This window comes from Tetrao urogallus, assembly GCF_951394365.1.
Source record: "Tetrao urogallus genome assembly, chromosome: 5".
In the NCBI taxonomy this organism is placed as follows: Eukaryota; Metazoa; Chordata; class Aves; order Galliformes; family Phasianidae; genus Tetrao; species Tetrao urogallus.
Genome location: NC_136818.1, coordinates 26,162,151 through 26,180,376, shown reverse-complemented (window position 1 = coordinate 26,180,376; position 18,226 = coordinate 26,162,151). Strand labels below are relative to the sequence as shown.

Below are 18,226 nucleotides of genomic sequence, written 5' to 3'. Positions count from 1 at the left end.
TCTCTTACTCTGACCAGAAGACATTGGTAATTGTAATGTAGAGCACTGACTAGAAGACTGACTGTTTTAGCTGCATAGGGCTGAAAAGGGTTATGGCATAGTTAATAGTTGTGTTGGACTGCAATATTGAGTCTCGTTTAAGAAATACAAGTTTAAAGCTCCTAGTCAGGAGGGTCTGGAAGCACTCTTGATCTAATTCATACAGTGTGACTCTTTTGCAGGTACTTACCAACCTTATGCTGAATCAAAGCAGAGTACTTGTGGAAAACTATGAATGCCAGCTTTATGATCATATCTCTTACATCTTCTTTCCTTCTTTTTGAAAGCAGCTTTGCAGTTCAGGGGTCAGTGCTTCCTCTGAAAACCTACTGGATGGATTTCCAGAGCTTGTTTGCCTTCCCCATTGGGATACTGCTATGCTGTACTCTTCAGGCATCTGCCATTCAACTTCCTGCATCTGAAAACTGCACCAGCAATGGTCAAAGGATATCCTTCAGCCATTCCTACAAGATTGACCTGCCCACATCCTCCCAGATCAAGGTGGAGGCGGATCCATTGCAGCACGAAGGCAGCAGTGGGGTGCAGCTAGATCCTGGTGAGGCTGAGGAAAATGAAGAGCAGGATATCATCTTTAGGCACAACATCCATGTGCATGCACCCAAAGCAAGCTGTGAAACTCTGGCCCATGTTAAAGATCTTCTTGAGAGAATGGAGAAGCTAGAGAAAGAAGTTGCAGAGCTGAGAGAAATCTGCAGCCCTCAGAAGTGCTGTGGGGGAAGCCAGGGTATGTAACAATTGAAGTATCTGTTTTTATCTTCTACATATAGCCTGTTTTCTGCAGAGAGATGGGGACTGGAATCCTTTTGTAAGGGTTATGAGAGTGAAAAGCTCGAAGTGCAGACAGAATGGTGGTTTTGTGAGCGGAAGGGAAATCTGAAGGTCCCAAAATGTGGTAGAAGACACCACTTCCAGAACCAGTGCAGAGGAAATCTCCCCCAGTCATCTCCTAGCAATGGAAGGAAAGAGTTCCTGAGTTTCACATGGGTGAGAGAGAGGATTAAATGGAGGAACTCTGAGAGAGGTGAAAATGAAGGGGGCAATTTGTTGCCATCTTTTCCTTTCTCATTTCTGTCTCCAGAATTTTGCATTTGTTGAGAACTGCTGGTTTTGTTTCTTCCTCAATACCTGTCTAAAAGAAGAGCAGTTCCTGGTGGTGTTTTTTTTGGCAGTCACTTGCTCTCTATCAAATTTATCTGCTTGGCACATGGGAATAATGAACTTTCCATTTTCATAATAACAGTGATGATAAGTGGTGAGCTTAAATTACAACTCAGCTTAGAGGCTGTGGAAAGCCTTCTAATTGATTGGTGTGTTAGTGGATTTTTGCATTCCTGCTGACTCCAGACAAATGCACTGGGAAAGACAAGAGGGAGCAGGACTCTCTTTGGACCAGGGGCATGTGGTTGTATGATCTTCAGCTCTTCTTCAGCCCATATATAGTCATACTTTAATGACTTTGAACTCACCTTCTCATCGATCTGTTCCTCAGTTTGTTTCCTTTTATTTTTTTCCTCTCTGTGCATCACCCTTTGCTGTTGTGCATCGTGGTGCTGCTGTGGCCAGGTGTCACGCAGTGCAGCGGTCACGGGATGTTCCTCTATGAGACCTGCAGCTGTAAGTGTGCAGAGGGCTGGGAGGGCAGTGACTGCTCCCGCCCCACCTGCCCCAAGCTCTGCAGTGGCCACGGGCGCTGTGATGGCGGGAGGTGTATCTGTGATGAGCCTTATTTCAGTGAGGACTGCAGCCAGCAGCTCTGTCCTGAGAACTGCAGCGGCAATGGGATCTGTGACACAGCTAAAGGCGTCTGCCTGTGCTATGAGGAGTTCATCGGAGAGGACTGCAGCGAGAAACGATGTCCCGGGGACTGCAGTGGCAATGGGTTCTGTGACACAGGAGAGTGCTACTGCCATGAGGGGTTCTTTGGCCCTGACTGCTCCCAGGGTAAGATATGCTTGTGAGTTATTTCTCCCTTCTTACTTTCATTCTGCATTTCCCTTTTGTCTCTTGAGGAAGTGCTGGGCAAACCAGGCCTGGAATCACCAAAGTCCCTTCTGAGTTCCTGTTGGGATTGTACTCAGGGATGGCTGTGAGTGTCCCATGTCTTCAAGAATTGCCTGGAAAGTGTTTCTGGATCGAGAAAATAGGAAAACACAGGTTAAGGCAAAGCTAGCACATACATGTGGATAGTGGCTGAAGGAGAGAGCTTAACAAAGTACAGATCCTGTAATTAAAGATGGAACTTTAAATCTGTTTCTTGACATATAAGTGAGATAATAAAAGGTGAAATTATGGCTGCTGTAGTGTGTGCTGCTTGCTGATAAAGTAGTTGATTTGATAAAAACTTGTTAGATGAAAGATGCGTAAAGCCATTAAGTAACTACCCTTTGAAAGCAAGGGCTTTAGGAAACTCTTACAATACTCTATTATGAGGCAGAAGGATTTGCCTGAGGTGGACTGAGCTCACCTTGAAGTGTGCATCCAACAGTCTCTGCTTAAATGCTGGATGGCTTGGTGTGTATTCTGAAAAACCTATAATCTCCCTATAACCACAAGCTGATACTCCAGGCCTTAACCCTCAACCTTGTGCCCTGAAAGCCACCTTGCTTTCTGTGCTTAGTCTAATCTTTCACAGCTGCTCAGAAAGGAGAGGTAAGAAACAACCACACACTGAGCAGCAGCTGGTGCTCAGTAGGGGTTCACAGTGACCTTACTGGCAAGTCTTTAATGCTCCCTGTCATCCCTCACCTCTCAGACTCAACCTGTCTGCTTAGAGGCTCACCGTTTATACAGCTTACTAGCTCAAATTCTTCACTGAAACAAGAGCTGCACATGGAAGTTTCACTCCTGCTATCCATTCCTCACTACTCATTTTTCTTTATGGCTGCAGCACTCTCCTGTCCTTTCAGCAGACTGGGATTTGCAGCTCAGGCCAGCACCTTTACAGAGGTAGCAAGAAGAGAACTGTTTCTCAGTGCAGCCTCACTAAGGGGCTGGCTGGCTCCATCCTTGGGTCATCTTCCTTACACAGCACCTGCAGCTGTTTTATAGGCTGTAAAAGGTGCCTCTATTCTGAGTATACAAGTGAGCAAGCGCTGCAGAGCTAGTGTATATTGCACAGTCTATTTTGCTGCTGTTCCTAACAATAGGCTTTCACTCCCAGTTAAAAAGTGTTTTAAGTCCACAATCAAATGCTTCTTGTGTCAGCACCTGTAGCCAAGTTGTCCCCTTTCTATAGCTGCCCCATTGCCTTTTCTCCTTTTCTGTTCCATTTGATTAGATTCTTGTAACCTGGGAACTTAAATTGAGCACTGTTCTTTCTGTGTTTTTAATGTATCTCAGATAATGAAAAAGCATCTTGTTGTGTGTTGCCATGGTAACTGGCAGGTCTGATCATCTAGAACTTATTCCCAAGCATGCAACAGTATAATTAGTGCTTGCAATTCCTTGCAAAGGAAAGTTGATGAGAAGGGCATGCTGAATAGCAGATACTGACTTGTGCTCTTTCTCGAGTTTCAGTTTACTGTCTGCTCAAAGATAGTGTTGTGGGATATTTGTAGATGAATAAAACAGGAATTTCAAATGAAAATATCCTTAGAAGTTTGTTTTTTTGGTATCTCAGCATGACATGGGTCTAATGAGGAACTCTGTGTTTTGATGCTGTAATCAGAAAAACGGGAAAGAAAACAAAGCAGAGCTGGCTAGTCTCAGCAGAATAAGATTCTTGACAAGTCCCATGAGCCATCACTGAATCTATGAATGTGCTGTTCAGTACCTGCTCATGTATTCCATTATGGCCTCAGTCTGCTTCTGGAGGAGAAGCTACCTGATGGAGAGGGATTGATGAGCACGAGCAGAGCCCAAGAAGGACTTGTGGCATGGCCCACAGCCACCTGTCCTAATTCACCTCAGAGTGCGTTAGTAGGGTCTGTGGGAACCCTTTTGCTTCAGGCCAGGAGCTTCCCTTTCCATCTCCTGGACTTGGTACTCTCCAGGAGTTACTTTCCACTCCATAAAAGGAATAATAAAATAGCAACTTTTTCACTTAGATTGACAAGGAGGTGAATGTTTGCTTTGCAGATGGACTCTGAATGGGCTTGTGTCTCTGCAGAGCCTGGTGGTCTCAGTTTGCACTTCTTAGTGGAACTATAGCTGTCCGTATGCAAAGGACTTCTGTTATGATAGCCTTTTCATCCATTCACAGAGCAACAAGTTGTCTTCTGCTGCAGCCTGCTGAAATAGAATCCTTGTGACTTCACTGAGTCCTGGACCAGATTGTAACCCATCATCCTCATTGCAGTATTTCTGTTTGTTTTTCTTCTAGTGCTTGCCCCTCAAAACTTGCAGCTGCTGAATGCTACAGAGGATTCCATGGCTGTCAGTTGGAATCAAATGATTGATGTGGATAATTACCTCATCAGCTATTACCCAGTGGGGCATGAGACACTGGAGAAACAAGTCCATGTGCTCAAAGAGCAGCTCAGCTATGAGATTACAGGTCTGCATCCTAGCACCACATACAATGTCACACTTCGTCATGTGAAGAAGGGGATTGCCAGTGAGCCCGTGCAACTAGAAGCAAGTACAGGTAGGAACGGACAGACCTTTCTTTCAGAGTTGAAATCTGTAGGTCTTTCATGTTAGATTTAAGCAAACAGAGTAAATGGTTTGGCTTTGCAAGCTTGGAGCTTGCAAGATCCTGTCTGAATGCTGGAGAGCATTTCTGATCTTATCTCATTTTTTTTGCTATTGCTCTCTTTTGGAGAATCTGCTTATAGATCTGTATTTCTGGAACTGAATGCATTGCAAATTTCCTGTGTCTCCTTTTATCTTTTCCAAATCTGACTGGCATAGACACTTCTGAATTCCAGGGAATCAATGATGTTGCCCACTGCAGGAAGCATACCAAAAGCCAGCATGTTATTAAGAGTAGTGCACTGTTTGACTGGATGAAGGAGGGACTTCAAAGTAGGGAGGGCATCTTTTCTATGTGTCACTTGCCAGACATGCCTTCAGTAGCAAACTTTCCTCATAGTCTCCTCATAGGACTGAATGAATCAGATGCTACTGAGAACAGCGAGCTGGGTGTGGAAAGACTGAATTTGAAGCAGACTCTCTATAAGTGAATGCCATTTTATTAGTAGCTGGTAGCATGCTGTCTGCCTGCACTTGGTAAAAACATGGAAAAGTCGGGTTATTTTGACATTTTTTCTTAGCTCTAGCGTAACAGGTTGAGAGCTGAGAGCCAGAGAACTCCTGAATCAGAGCGTTACTGTGGATGAGACGACTCCTGTTGAGATAGTGGTTGTGCCATACTCACTTAAATCTTAAGTTTGGCTGAGGAAAATGGCTTAGGTCTCAGAGCAGTCATCTGAGGAGGGAGAAGGTCTGTTCAGCAACTTCCTATCTTATACAGGTCTAAAAATAAGGTGTGGGGGGCAGAATGGCGAGGCCAGACTGTTTTCAGTGGTGAGTGGAGACAGGACAAGGGGAAACGGCTGGAAACTGCAGCATAGGAAGTTCCGCACAAACATGCGCAAGAACTTCTTTACAGTGAGGTGACGGAGCACTGGAACAGGCTGCCCAGGGAGGTGGTGGAGTCTCCTTCTCTGGAGATGTTCAAGACCTGCCTGGATGCCTACCTGTGCGACCTGGTGTAGGGAACCTGCTTTGGCAGAGGGGTTGGACTCGATGATCTCTGGAGGTCCCTTCCAACCCCTACAATTCTGTGATTCTGTGATATTCACCTTTTGATGGTTGTGCTGCTTTTTCCTGGCATGCTTTTCTGTCCTTCCCAGTCCCATCTGCACTCAGTGCCATCTGGGTGACGGAGGAGATGGAGTATTCCCTGGAAGTAGAGTGGGAGAACCCACCAACAGATGTGGATTATTACAAGTTGAAATTCAGATCCCTGGTGGGCATGGATGAGAAGCAGGTCATGGTGCCCAAAAGCAGTGACCCCAAGAGCAGACACATCATGACTGGTGAGTACTTGTGACTATTCCATATTGGGCAGGGAGAGATGATACAAGTGATTTGTCTTTATCACAGTTCTGAGATGATTCTTCTCTGTTGTGTTCTCCTTCACCTTGAGACCACTGTATGCCAGGATGAGATCTGCTGGGAGTCCTTCAACAGGGAGAAATTTTCTGTGCACTGTGGATAGCAGCTTTCAAGACTGACAGCTTTAATTCTATCCTTGTTACAAAATAAAGCATATTCTTTTATTTCAGAACTGGAAATACCAATGTTACAGAAATCCTCGCTATAGTTAATATGGACCCTAATGACAAGACTGGACCAAGAATGCTTCCAAGGCATTCTCAAGACAAGAGGAAGTTTAGATAGATATCTACATTTTTAAATGCTTCTCTGCTACAAACCTAGAACTGGGGAGACTAAACAAAACAGCTTTTAAGAAAAATTACCTTCTGATTACAGGCCTAAAACCTGGCATGGAGTATGAGGTTACTGTCATACCTGTGAAAGATGATACAGAGGGTAAACCATCCTCAGTGAGTGGCAGGACAGGTAGGTGGAATGTTTCTTTTATGGTAATGATTTTACTACAGATTTTGGGGACAATTCTGTCAAGGTCACAATGTGAAAGGTACTCAGTTTACTGTTTCTTCATGCATACTGCTGTCAGGGCTGCTATTACCTCATTTAAGCTTGTTTCTGTTTATTAAACACTAGAGCTAGCCCTTGATTTTTAAACCTACTTTATTCTTAACCTGAAATGAGCTCAGGAGGTTCTGCTGGTTGAGTTCCCTAACCAGATGATTGACAAGATGACCTCACTGAAACCATGTACACATGATTTCCAGTCTGGGTATGGCTGCTGCTGCTGACTGCTTTGCAGCTGTTAGCTGCTAGCGATTTGTTTGGCTCCTGAGCCTAGGAACAGTAAGGAAGAGAGTAAATTCTTCTTCCTTCCTGTATTCCCTGGCTGCAGCATCATTTTTCTGTTTATTAGACTGTGAACTGAACAGTAGTGCATGCTGAATGTTTAAACAGGTCTGGAAAACCTGTCGGTTCATTGGTGCTCCAGGCTCTTCAAAAATATGGCAACACATTTTTGAGCTATTCATTATATTACAAAAGGAATCTTGAAGAAATTTCAGTTTCTCATACCGTGAGAAGTATTGTAGTGGTTTAATTTATATGGACTTTCCTAATCCTGCATTTCAAAATGCTGTTCTCAGGAATTGATAGCCCAACCAATGTGGTGACAGATCAAGTGACGGAGGACACAGCCACTGTCTCATGGAATAAAGTTCAGGCTCCCATAGACAGGTACATGGTGAGATACACCTCAGCTGATGGAGACACCCGGGAAACAGAGGTAGGCAGTGAAAACAGCATCATCACCTTATTGAATCTGAAGCCAGGCATGGAATACACCATCCATATCTGGGCAGAGAAGGGACCGCACAGGAGCAAGAAAGCCAGCACCAGAGCTCTGACAGGTAAGTTGCAGTGGCAGCAGGAGTAAACTGGGTCTGAATTTCAAACACCTTTATTAATTTTACTTGTTTCAGTACAGCTTCTGTATTGCACAAGTTTAGCAAGTCAAATTCATTTAATTCTTATCAGTGTGACTAATAAGTCTCCAGCTTAGCAGAAAGTTCTTTGTGTGAGTCCTGTTGTGTGGAGACACTATGGCTTGGCACCAGTTTTGTGAGTACAGAGAATGGTTAAACACAATGAATACTAAAGCCTTAGAACTGTGATACATTAAAAATGTCTTAAAAGTACCATCAACCACCTCCAAGATGTTCTTGTGACCTTGCCCAGTAGTAAAGTGAGATCATAGAAGTGTTGCAGAGTCAATTGTGACAGTGTTTGTTAAAAAGGAAAAATGAAATATATTCATATTCATGGCATAAGGTAAAAATTGTGTGGGGAATCAAATCTCCTTAACAGGACAGTCATGTGGTGATAGGGATCCTCAGTTGTAAGGGCATGTGAGCAGCATCTGCATCTCTTTTGGGAAACCCCTCAAAGCACTGCTTTGTTCATTTTTTATAATCAAGCCTGATATATTCTCACATGGCCATGCAGGAGCAGATTCTACTGACTACCTACAAATGTCTTTGTGCATACAAGCTCTTTCCAGATCTTTGGGCACAGAATAATTTCCCAAAGCTCATCTGTTTTTCAAAATATATGTTAGTCTAATAAAATATACTGCCTCTGCCTACAAAACTTATGTTGTCTGTATCTTCAGACCATTGTGATTACCACAGTGCTATGCTGAAACTTCTAACAAAGAATTTTACTTACAGAGATTGACAGCCCCACTAAACTGTTGACTGATCAAGTGACAGAGAATGCAATCACAATTTCCTGGAACAAAGTCCGGGCTTTAATAGACAGATACAGAGTGAATTACACCTCAGCTGATGGGGATACAGAGGAGAGAGAAGTGGAGAAAGACAAGAATATCACCACCTTGGCAGGACTGAAGCCAGGCATGGAGTATGTTATTCACATCTGGGCAGAAAAGGGAGAACAACAGAGCAAGAAGGCCAGCACTGAGGCTGTGACCGGTAAGAGGGCAGTAGGTTGAGAGTATAAGCTACAGTCTGGGTTTGCCTTAACATTGAATAAGTCTCTCATTTTCGTGACAAAGGGAAATTCAAGCTTAGGAGATACAATCTTTGGGTTAAAGCATCTTGCTGTGAAGCCCATTCAACTTTATCACAGAGAGATCATAATTACCAGTATGTACTACAGATAGGCTGCATGGTGATTACTAATTGTGTTAGTGGTCTTCACCTGTGAAAATGATGCTATTCCATTCTCGCATCAATCATGTATTTGTCTGGTCTTAGTTTGGTTTGTTGGTTTATCCTTTTTCAAGGGTTAAGTAAATGCTCAGTTCCTTTTTACAGATGGGCAACTTGAAGTGCAGAGTAACAGCATGCAGGATTTTTATTTATTTATTTTTTTTTTTTTTCTTGCAACAGGATAATTCGTCCAAGTTCCTCAGTTGTTCTTACCATTCTGTTCTCTCTTCTGTGGTCAGTCCTGGTAAAGATGATAGAGTGCTCTGCCCGTTGTTGGCTTATAACATTGTGAAGATGAGTGTATCCATTACAAGCAGTTGTAAGCATTTACAAGACCCATGCTCTTAATCAGGGACTTGCTGAAGAGAAATGAGTAAAAGAGTACCTGGGTCTCTTAAAAGAAAAAAAAAAAAAAAGGGAGAAACCAGCCCCAGAGGGGAAGGAGTCTTGTGGTGTCACAACCCAGCCTGATTGTGACATCTTGCATTCTTGACTTTTTCTTCTCTGCAGAAATTGACAGCCCCACTCACCTGGTAACTGATCAAGTGACAGAGGACACAGTCACCATCTCCTGGGACAGGGTTCTGGCTCTCATAGATAAGTACGTGGTGAATTACACCTCTGCCGATGGTGATACTGAGGAGATAGAAGTGGGGAAGAACAAGACTGCCACAACTCTGGTAGGACTGAAACCTGGCACTGAATATGTCATCTACCTCTGGGCAGAGAAGGGAGTGCAGCAGAGCAAGAGAACCAGCACTGAGGCACTGACAGGTATTCTAGAAGAATCCTTGTGGTTCTGTCCTATGTTGTGAAGGTGATCTGTTTCTACCCTGCCTGCTTCCTTCTGTTGCAGCCTGTACTAGACAGCAATTTATCTTGTGCTTGCTTATGATGTGGAAACATTCATACTACAGTCACTTCAAGCTTCGGGTAGAAATACTGCCTTCTCTCAAGTCAAGAGAAAAGATTTTAATTGCTTGCAGGAACTAAAAACTGATTTAGAAACTGTCAGACTAGTATGAGCTTCATTATGCTTTGCTAAAGCACTGTAGCCCTCACTTACCAGCCATATGTGCTGGTTTTGGTCTCCAGATATGCTGAGCTCTGTAGGTGTGGCTGAGTGTTGTTCCACAGTACTGTTGAATACTACTGAATACTGCTGTTGAATCCTACTTAAAATTATGTGCCACTGATAAGAATGGCATTAGCCAGTGAATCAAGGCTTGGAAGGAGACAGCCCCACTTTACTCATCTTCCATAACCCAAGAGGGTGAAGAATTTTTTGAGCCCAGAATAAGTCTCTCAAGTATCAGTAATTCAATTCATGTCATGAAGGCCGTTGCTTGCAGGATCTGGATGCTTAATTAGGCTGAAAACTGACTGTCTGGCAGCTTTCTAGAAATGAGGAGAAGATAGAGAAGGTTGCCAGTCTCACTATCCTGATTAGCTTGAAGGCAGACATGGTGTCCATCATCTGTATCATGGGGCTATAGAAAGCTAAAGCTTTTAAGAGTAACATGTGTGTGTTTTAGTTCCTTATACTTCATACTTTACACTCGACTTTTTAGAATTGGACAGCCCAAAGAATCTGGTAACTGACCAAGTGACAGAAGACTCAGCCACAATCTCCTGGGATAGCGTCCGAGCTCCCATAGATAGGTATATCGTGAGCTACACTTCTGCTGATGGGGGCACCAAGGAAATAGAAGTGGGGAAGGCTGAGAGCATTACAACTCTGACAGGACTGAAAGCAGGCATGAAGTACACCATTCATCTCTGGGCAGAGCTGGGAAGCATGCAAAGCAAGAGGGCAAGCACTGATGCGCTGACAGGTAACTGTGCGGAGAAGAGAAGCAGAGTAGAAGAACCCCACTTGTTTGTTAATTTACATTTCCACGATCTCTCTTTGCATTACTGGGTAATGAAGATCTACTGTGGTAAATACGTTCTGGAGATAAGTGCATGATTATAGCCTGACATAACAGAAACTGCTATTAGAGGCTGCTGTAGAAGAGACAGATGTCAGAACACAGAATGGTGACAGCTGAGTACACAGCTTATTTCACTTCTTAATCAAAAGCATGCACTGCTTTGTATGCTGCTATCAAGTGTAACAATAACAGACATTTAACAACCAAAGTTAAACCACCTTAGACTCGGAGGCAGTTAAAAAATGATGGCTTGACTCATGACCTTAGACTGTCCTAGGAGACTGCAAAACAGGCTTAAATCTATCTTGTTCAATCAGCTATAAGGATGATGGTGTTCTGGCAATATTTCAGGGTCACTCCATATCTGTTGGCCTTGCTAATGTGCTTTTTCTTAGTTTCTGAGTCAAGCTGGTGTGAGATAGAAAAGATAAAGCTTGAACTCGGGGCAAGGTGCCAGACAGATCCCCAGTGCTTGCAGAGGGCAAGGGCAGCACGTGGAAATAAAAGGTTATCTTTTAAGGCCAAGTGTCTAAGCCTGCCTTTAACTGAAAAATTTAAGGAGCATTTAAGTAAATTGAAGTTTTTTTTTTTTTTTTTTTTTTTCAACTAGAATGAAAATGGATTCACCTGGAAATTTCACATGAATTGAAACTGCCCAGAGAGGGAATGCATTTAGCTTCAGTAGGGGCGTTTTAGAAATATCCGTGCCCATTAAAAAGTGCTTTTTCTTTTTTTTCTTTCCCTCCCCCCCTCTCCCCCATCTTGGTGGTGTTTTTCAAAAAAAAAATGTGACACCTCTGGTAAAATAATCTAACTCCTGAAAAAAAACAAACACGTTTTTAACTCTACGTGCTGGCTGCTTACTCACTAACATTCCTAAAATATGCTGTAGCAGGGAGCTATTCTGCAGTTATATCCTTCACCTGGGGAAACTGCAGGAACAGTGCTGTAAAATTGAAGTCCTGCCGGGAGGCTTCCCAGCACTTGCTTCTCGTGTTGGATTTGGCACCTTTTAGCTCCCTCTTCTGTCCATGGAGTGGTACACATGTAATGAGTAATACATTATTACACGTGTAATAAGAATGGAGTCATTAATTTAAAGCAGTTGTGTGGTGGTCTCTTGTATGAAGTAGGAGTTGATTAATAACAAACAAATGCTTGTCTCAGTGAATGGTGGATTTCATTTATAATGAATAACTCAACTTTTAAGCAGCACATTCTGTCAACTTAAGAGTTAATGTCTTTGTTGATTCAATTTATCTGGTGTTTTATTTTTTTTCTTTTCTGTTTTTATGTCTTTTTTTTTTAAGCAGTAGCCCCACACTCCAGGAATGTAGAGAAGCTGTACTGTTCTCTTCTTCTTGTTTATCTAATAAAGGCCAAAGTATTGGCCTTGTTTTCCTCTGTGGCCTTTTCATAACTTGTAATATTTCATTGTTGCATTATAATCACTGTTATGATTGTTCTCATAACACTCTCCAAGATCTGAGAAGTGTTATTGCTTGGCTTATACAGAGAAGAACTGAATCAATGAGAAAGCTAAGTGGCATGCTTGTCACCTCCCATGGAGGTCCATGGAAGAACAGGAAACTGTTCTGAATTATTCAGTTCTAGTTTGCTATAAACTCAGGCATTCTTCAGGGCTGGAGCACTCTTCCCTCAAGGCTAGCACTGCCCACCAAATGCCTTCTTTCTAAAATGTGGAAGGCCACACAGTCCTACTGCTTAAGTTGTTTTCTCTAAGACATTCCCAAAGCACCAGAATAGCAAGCATAGGATGAAAATTTGCGAGAGGCTGCTTCTATTGTTATTACTTCCAGATGAGCTTAGCAATTTGGTTTTATCACGAGGGAAGCACTGGAGCCTTGTTATGGGTATCTTGTAAGACAGATGCTTTTTGACACCTGCTGTGAATTAGTGTTGCTTAAAAATAATTGTCAGACTTCTCAGACAGATGAGTCAGGAGCTTTCAGCCCCTGGGAGTCTCTATACAGCTGAGCCAGTTGCAGGGCTCACAAAACCACAAACCAAATCTGTGATGATCTTGCCATGGTTGCTGTAGGCTTCTGTTGCTTGCAAACTTCACTGAGTGACTTCTGTAGTTTCCAGTTCACAGGATCAGGCATTGCAAAGCTCAGCCCAAGTTTAGCACAGGAATTGCTGTATTTCTTTTATGCAGAGGGACTTGAATTTTCTTTTCTTTTTCAATAGAGATTGATCCTCCCAGGAACCTCCATGTATCTGATGTGACTCAGACTACTGGTGTAGTTACCTGGGCTCCTCCTGCAGCACAGATTGATGGCTACACTCTGACCTACCAGGGTCAAAATGGCACCAGCAAGGTACAGTGAATTCCTCAGCCCTGCAGAACTCACTGACATCACCCTTATGGTTATAGGCTCTGACATTTGAATCTTGTGGATATATGGACCACAGGTAAATAATTTTGAGGTGGAATCTATGCTATTATTAGCCTGGGGAGGCAGAGCCTGAGGAAATGTGCTACTGTTATGAGTAGAAGCTGTGGAGAGACTCTGAGACAGTGGATACCACTTTCCAGCAGATCTTCAGGACGCAGAGAACAAGTTTACTGCTTCACTTTCCTTTTCTAACTTGTTACTACATGAAAAAGCAGCATTAACCAGGGACACAGTGTCTTCAGTATTTTAACAGTGTTTATTGAGACCCTGCATCAAACCTTTCTCCTGAGGAAATGGATTTCATGTCTTAAAGATATGCAGCTAGTGTATGCCTATCTGAACTCCTACGAGAAAAGCCTATAAATAGTTACTGAGTGTGAGGCACTGTGGTCCAGAAAAGCTAAGTGTTGTACAGAGTTGGGTTGATCTTCAGTCTGTTTTATTTGGCAGGAAGTGCAGCTGGGTCCTAGGGAACAACAGTTTGTGCTGGAAGGACTGGAACAAGGAACAAAGTACACTGTGTTTGTGATGGCCTATAAGGGAGATCACCAGAGCAGAAAGACAGTCGGTACCTTCTCAACAGGTAGGATTTGGTCTTGAGTGTTGCACTTGCTCCGTGGGCTCTGCAGCTGTTGTGTCTTTATGGATGAGGTCTGAGAAGGAATTCCTGTTCTGGGAAACAATGTGATCAGAAGCAAATTGTTTAGTGAGTTGAAAACTTGTCTTCTGGCTGGGTTCTGTTCTAAGCCACACTGTCCAGAGCTTTGGAATCCCAACAGGATAGTGCAAGAGGAAATTGCCCACACTGGTCAATGCTTCTGCCAAACCCTGCTGGTCAAGTGCAGGGCAAAGCCTCCTGGTGAGTTGCCATTGGGCAGGAGAGAAGATAACGGGCTAGGGATTTTTCAGCACTGTCACAGTAATGACAGGCCAGCAGTTGTGTAAGTACTGTTGTGGTCCTGAGTAGCTGCCTGGTTGTTCCCAGAGATCAGGAAATGTATGCCTGGATGCCAGCAAGTCAAATATTCTCATGCCTTGATGTGGGTGCCTCTTATACTGAGCTGGTCCTCACAGAGGCTGCCAATTGTGGGTAGGTTGTGAGATGCGGATAAAATGCCTTTTTACTGGCGTTCCCACTTTCACAAACCAGGGTTTCTCTTCCTGCTCTCACTGTGACCCAAGGCAGCATCTCCTGCAGCCTCTGGTGACCCCATCCATGCTTCAGCTTCTGAGCAGTGGGGAAGGCTGCCAACAGCTACCTGCTGATGCAGCTGGGTGCTTTCTTTACTTCTCTTCCAGTACTGTTGTCCATAAGAGATTCCTAGGGGTGTGAGATGGCTCCTCCAGCTTTGCTCTCTCTTCTCCCAGTTAGCTTCCTCTACCCGTACCCTGCGGACTGTGCCCAGATGCAGCAGAATGGAAACATCTCCAGCGGCCTGTACACCATTTATCTCAATGGCAATGGCAGCAGGCCCATGCAGGTGTACTGTGACATGACCACTGATGGAGGCGGGTGGATAGTGAGTGATTCTCTGCTACTTTTTAAATTTTTTTTAATGAGCATCATCAAGTGAACCTGGTAGTGGGCTTAGCTGGTGTTCCTTTTGGTCTACTGTGCTGTATTTCAGCTCCTCCTGTGATGGAGGAGCATGTTTTAGGAAGGGAGCGGATGCTGTTGTACCGAGAGCAGGAATACTGTGGAAGGCTGGATGGCTCAGAAACAAGGGGATGCTGAACTTTGATTGCTTAGTCATGAATGTGACTCAAGGCTTATATTATTCCTGACTGAGGCAATGCCAGTTTGACGTTACCTCTTACTAGCTGGGCACACGAGTTTTCTATGAAAGTGCAAGGCAAGGTAGAGCAACTTAAAAGTCTTTTGTAATGAATGGACTAAGCTCTGTTATCTCATCTTGACCACTGTGAAAGGCTACAAGTATGGACAGTTAATGCAGTTCAGCTGATGATCATATTTTAAATGCTAGAACTGTGAGCATGCCCCTGGATGGAGAGCAGCTGGAGGCAGAAACACAGACGCTTTGAGGTGGTGAATTTGTATAAGGGTGAGATAACGAATCTGAGATTCTCTGATAGCTGACTCCCTACACAAACAAATAAAAATATCTTTATTCACTTCTTTACCTTTTATTTTCAGTGATCCACTGAAACAAATTGTGTGTTACTGCCCGTGGCCCATGGATTCTGGTGAAATTTAGATACCTAAGTGTCTCTGTGGGTTTTGACCCTAAGCCTGATTTGTCCAGGTGCTGAGATCACACTGGGATTTTTGCTGCCCCCAGGCATTTGTGGAAAAGTGCAAAATTTGCACTACAAAGTACTCACCCCAGGTGCTTCTGTGCAATCAGAAAATGGTAATGTATCCTGCTCAGTTGCAGCATACCTTTTAACTAGATGTATCTGTTCCCAAACAATTCACCTTTCTGCCTGTACTTGGATCAGGATGAGGATTTTTCACCCCCACCCTCCTTGACTCTCAAATATCTGCCATGAGCTCTCACTCAGCAATCCTTGCCTTGCAGGTGTTTCAGAGGCGGAGCAGTGGTGAACTGGATTTCTACAAACGCTGGAAAAATTATGTGGAAGGCTTTGGAGATCCCACTGGGGAATTTTGGCTTGGTACAGCACAAGGGTGTGACTGCTGAAGATCAGCTTCGTAGAGATGTCTAAATGCTGAAATAGTCAGACCCTGCTGAGTCTGCAGTCCTGACTTGTCAGCTGTTATGTCTTTCTTAGAAGTGCCATTTAAGCCATGAGTGTCTCTGAAGGCCAGCTAAGTCTTTCCACTGGCATCTTTGGTATTTATAACAGTCCCAGAACAAGGCAAACTGAGGAAATATTTATTGCAGGCATGCATGCTGCTATGCAAGGAGAAATAAAGACATTGTGTTAATGAAAATGCACAGTCTAAGCTATTACACAAAACATAGTGTGCTCAGGTTTTTTTTGTTAGATAACTGCTTGCATCAGAGAATCCAGCCCTAAATAAGCCAAGGTCTTTGGGGCAAGAGTCTTTGAATGTTCTTGGAAAAATACTGTTGCACAGTCTGTCCTGTGCTGCTTTAAACTGTTTTTTGTTTTTCTTTTTTCTGACATTGCTATCTCTTGCCAGAAAATGGGATAAGACAGCATAAACTTGGCACAATGTCATGATAGCATCAAGCAATATGGGAGGCAGGCAGGAAATAGCTGATCGAACCAAAATGGCCACAGGGTGAGATTCCAGGACTGCAAAGGTGAACAGGCCTTTCCCTTTTAACAGTAGTTTCCTTCTTTCTAGGTCTTGACCAGCTGCACAATCTCACAAGCAGCAGCCTCATCCACTATGAGCTGCGGGTGGATCTGCGGACAGCCAACGAGTCTGCCTATGCTGTCTATGACTTCTTCCAGGTTGCCTCGAGCAGGGAGAGATACAGGCTGTCCGTGGGGAATTACAGAGGCAATGCTGGTGAGGAGTGCCTGAGACTTGTTCTGTCTGCGCCATGCAGGGGAGCAAGTGCTGGGATTTAAGTATTTGTTTTGCCTGTTGCGTGGGAGCTCCTTAGTTCAAGTCAGATTGCATGTCCCTCCTTTTGAAGAGAGAACTTTGTATTTCCCAGGAAGACTGAGGAAAGACTTGTCTTCTGCTGAGGACACGATTAAGCTGTTCTTTCACAGAGAAGAGAGCTGCTCTGTGACCCATTGAAACACCACAGCTGAACAGGCAGACCTGAAGCATTTTCATGAGATTATCAATTCACGGAGGAGCAACTTCTGGGGCTCCCCAGTTGAGAAGTGCAAAGAAAGTGGCTTTTGTTCAGAAGGAGACTTTGCTAAGCAGTAGTAGTCCTGGTGCTGGCTTCTGCCACTGGTAAATTCTTACCACTGCTATTGTGTCCATAGTCTTCCACTTATCCTTTGTTACCCTACTGCCCTGAGATTGAGATCTTCAGGTCCAGAGGATCCAGTCCATGAACGTGCCCTCTATTAGCAGCCAATTAGAAATTATTTTCTACATCTATTGCGTGCCGTTGCTTTTTTCCTGACAGGTCTTCTGTGTTCTGCCTAATGAAGGCCGCATGAAATGCTCGGGCTGAGCCACTGCACACCCTTACTCTTACCCATGCCTGTAATCCTTTCTCTTAGGAGATGCAATGACTTACCACAATGGCTGGAAGTTCACAACGTGGGACAGAGACAATGATGTGGCTCTCAGCAACTGTGCTCTGACGCACCATGGTGCGTGGTGGTACAAGAACTGCCACTTGGCCAACCTCAATGGGAAATATGGGGAGAGCAAGCACAGTGAGGTGAGTGGCAGAGCTTTGACTGTCAGCAATTCTCTCTAGCCTGGGAAAAACATATGGAGGGGGGAGTTGCAGCAGGACAGGTTGCCCATGCTATTTGAACTCATTTTGTTTTAAAGGATAATGACCCATAAGGAAACTCATGGATTCTCCTACAATCTGAAGGGCTTAAGCTCACAACCTGTTTCTTGTGGTGGACAGAGACACCTAAGGTGGAGCTGTCTTAATTTCAGAGAGGAACAGGGAAAAGAAGTCGGATGCTTTGAGTGTGTTCCTTGTTCACATCTCATTGTACAGCCTGATTTGTGCTGGAAGATAACACAGTCCTGTTGAGCTCCAGATTGTATGGATAGAGATTTAGTTTTGTATTAGGAGCATCTAGAATACTGACTGTGGTTATGGTTTAAAAAAAAATCTGGTGGAAAACAACATCTCTGTTTGTGGAAAGATGAAATGGCATTAGAAGGGGCAGTAGCAGACTCCAAACACCTGGTCTAAGTATTTTACTAAAAGAAATCATATGGTCTTTTTGCAGGGGGTGAATTGGGAGCCATGGAAGGGCCATGAGTTCTCCATCCCTTTTACTGAGATGAAGATTCGTCCTCAGTCTTCTAGTAATGAGTCAGTCTTGGCAAGGAAGAAGAGATCTCTACAAGGAAAAACGAGGAAGATCAGATTTTAAATTGTCCTCTGTGCGTGACAGCACCCAAAGATTATGA

General features: G+C 43.8%; 1 protein-coding gene across 1 annotated transcript; it reads left to right on the top strand.

Moving 5' to 3' along the window:
• Window positions 1–372: 372 nt before the first annotated feature.
• On the top strand, window positions 373–18,189 carry TNN (tenascin N; the record flags this gene model as incomplete). Its single annotated transcript, XM_079536603.1, has 16 exons — window positions 373–784; window positions 1,624–2,001; window positions 4,382–4,645; window positions 5,856–6,041; window positions 6,499–6,588; window positions 7,263–7,526; window positions 8,346–8,609; window positions 9,360–9,623; window positions 10,421–10,684; window positions 12,995–13,125; window positions 13,654–13,786; window positions 14,572–14,723; window positions 15,744–15,840; window positions 16,502–16,669; window positions 17,347–17,510; window positions 18,043–18,189. The coding sequence occupies 16 exons, from the start codon at window positions 373–375 to the stop codon at window positions 18,187–18,189; spliced, it is 3,378 nt and encodes a 1,125-aa protein (XP_079392729.1).
• Window positions 18,190–18,226: the final 37 nt, after the last annotated feature.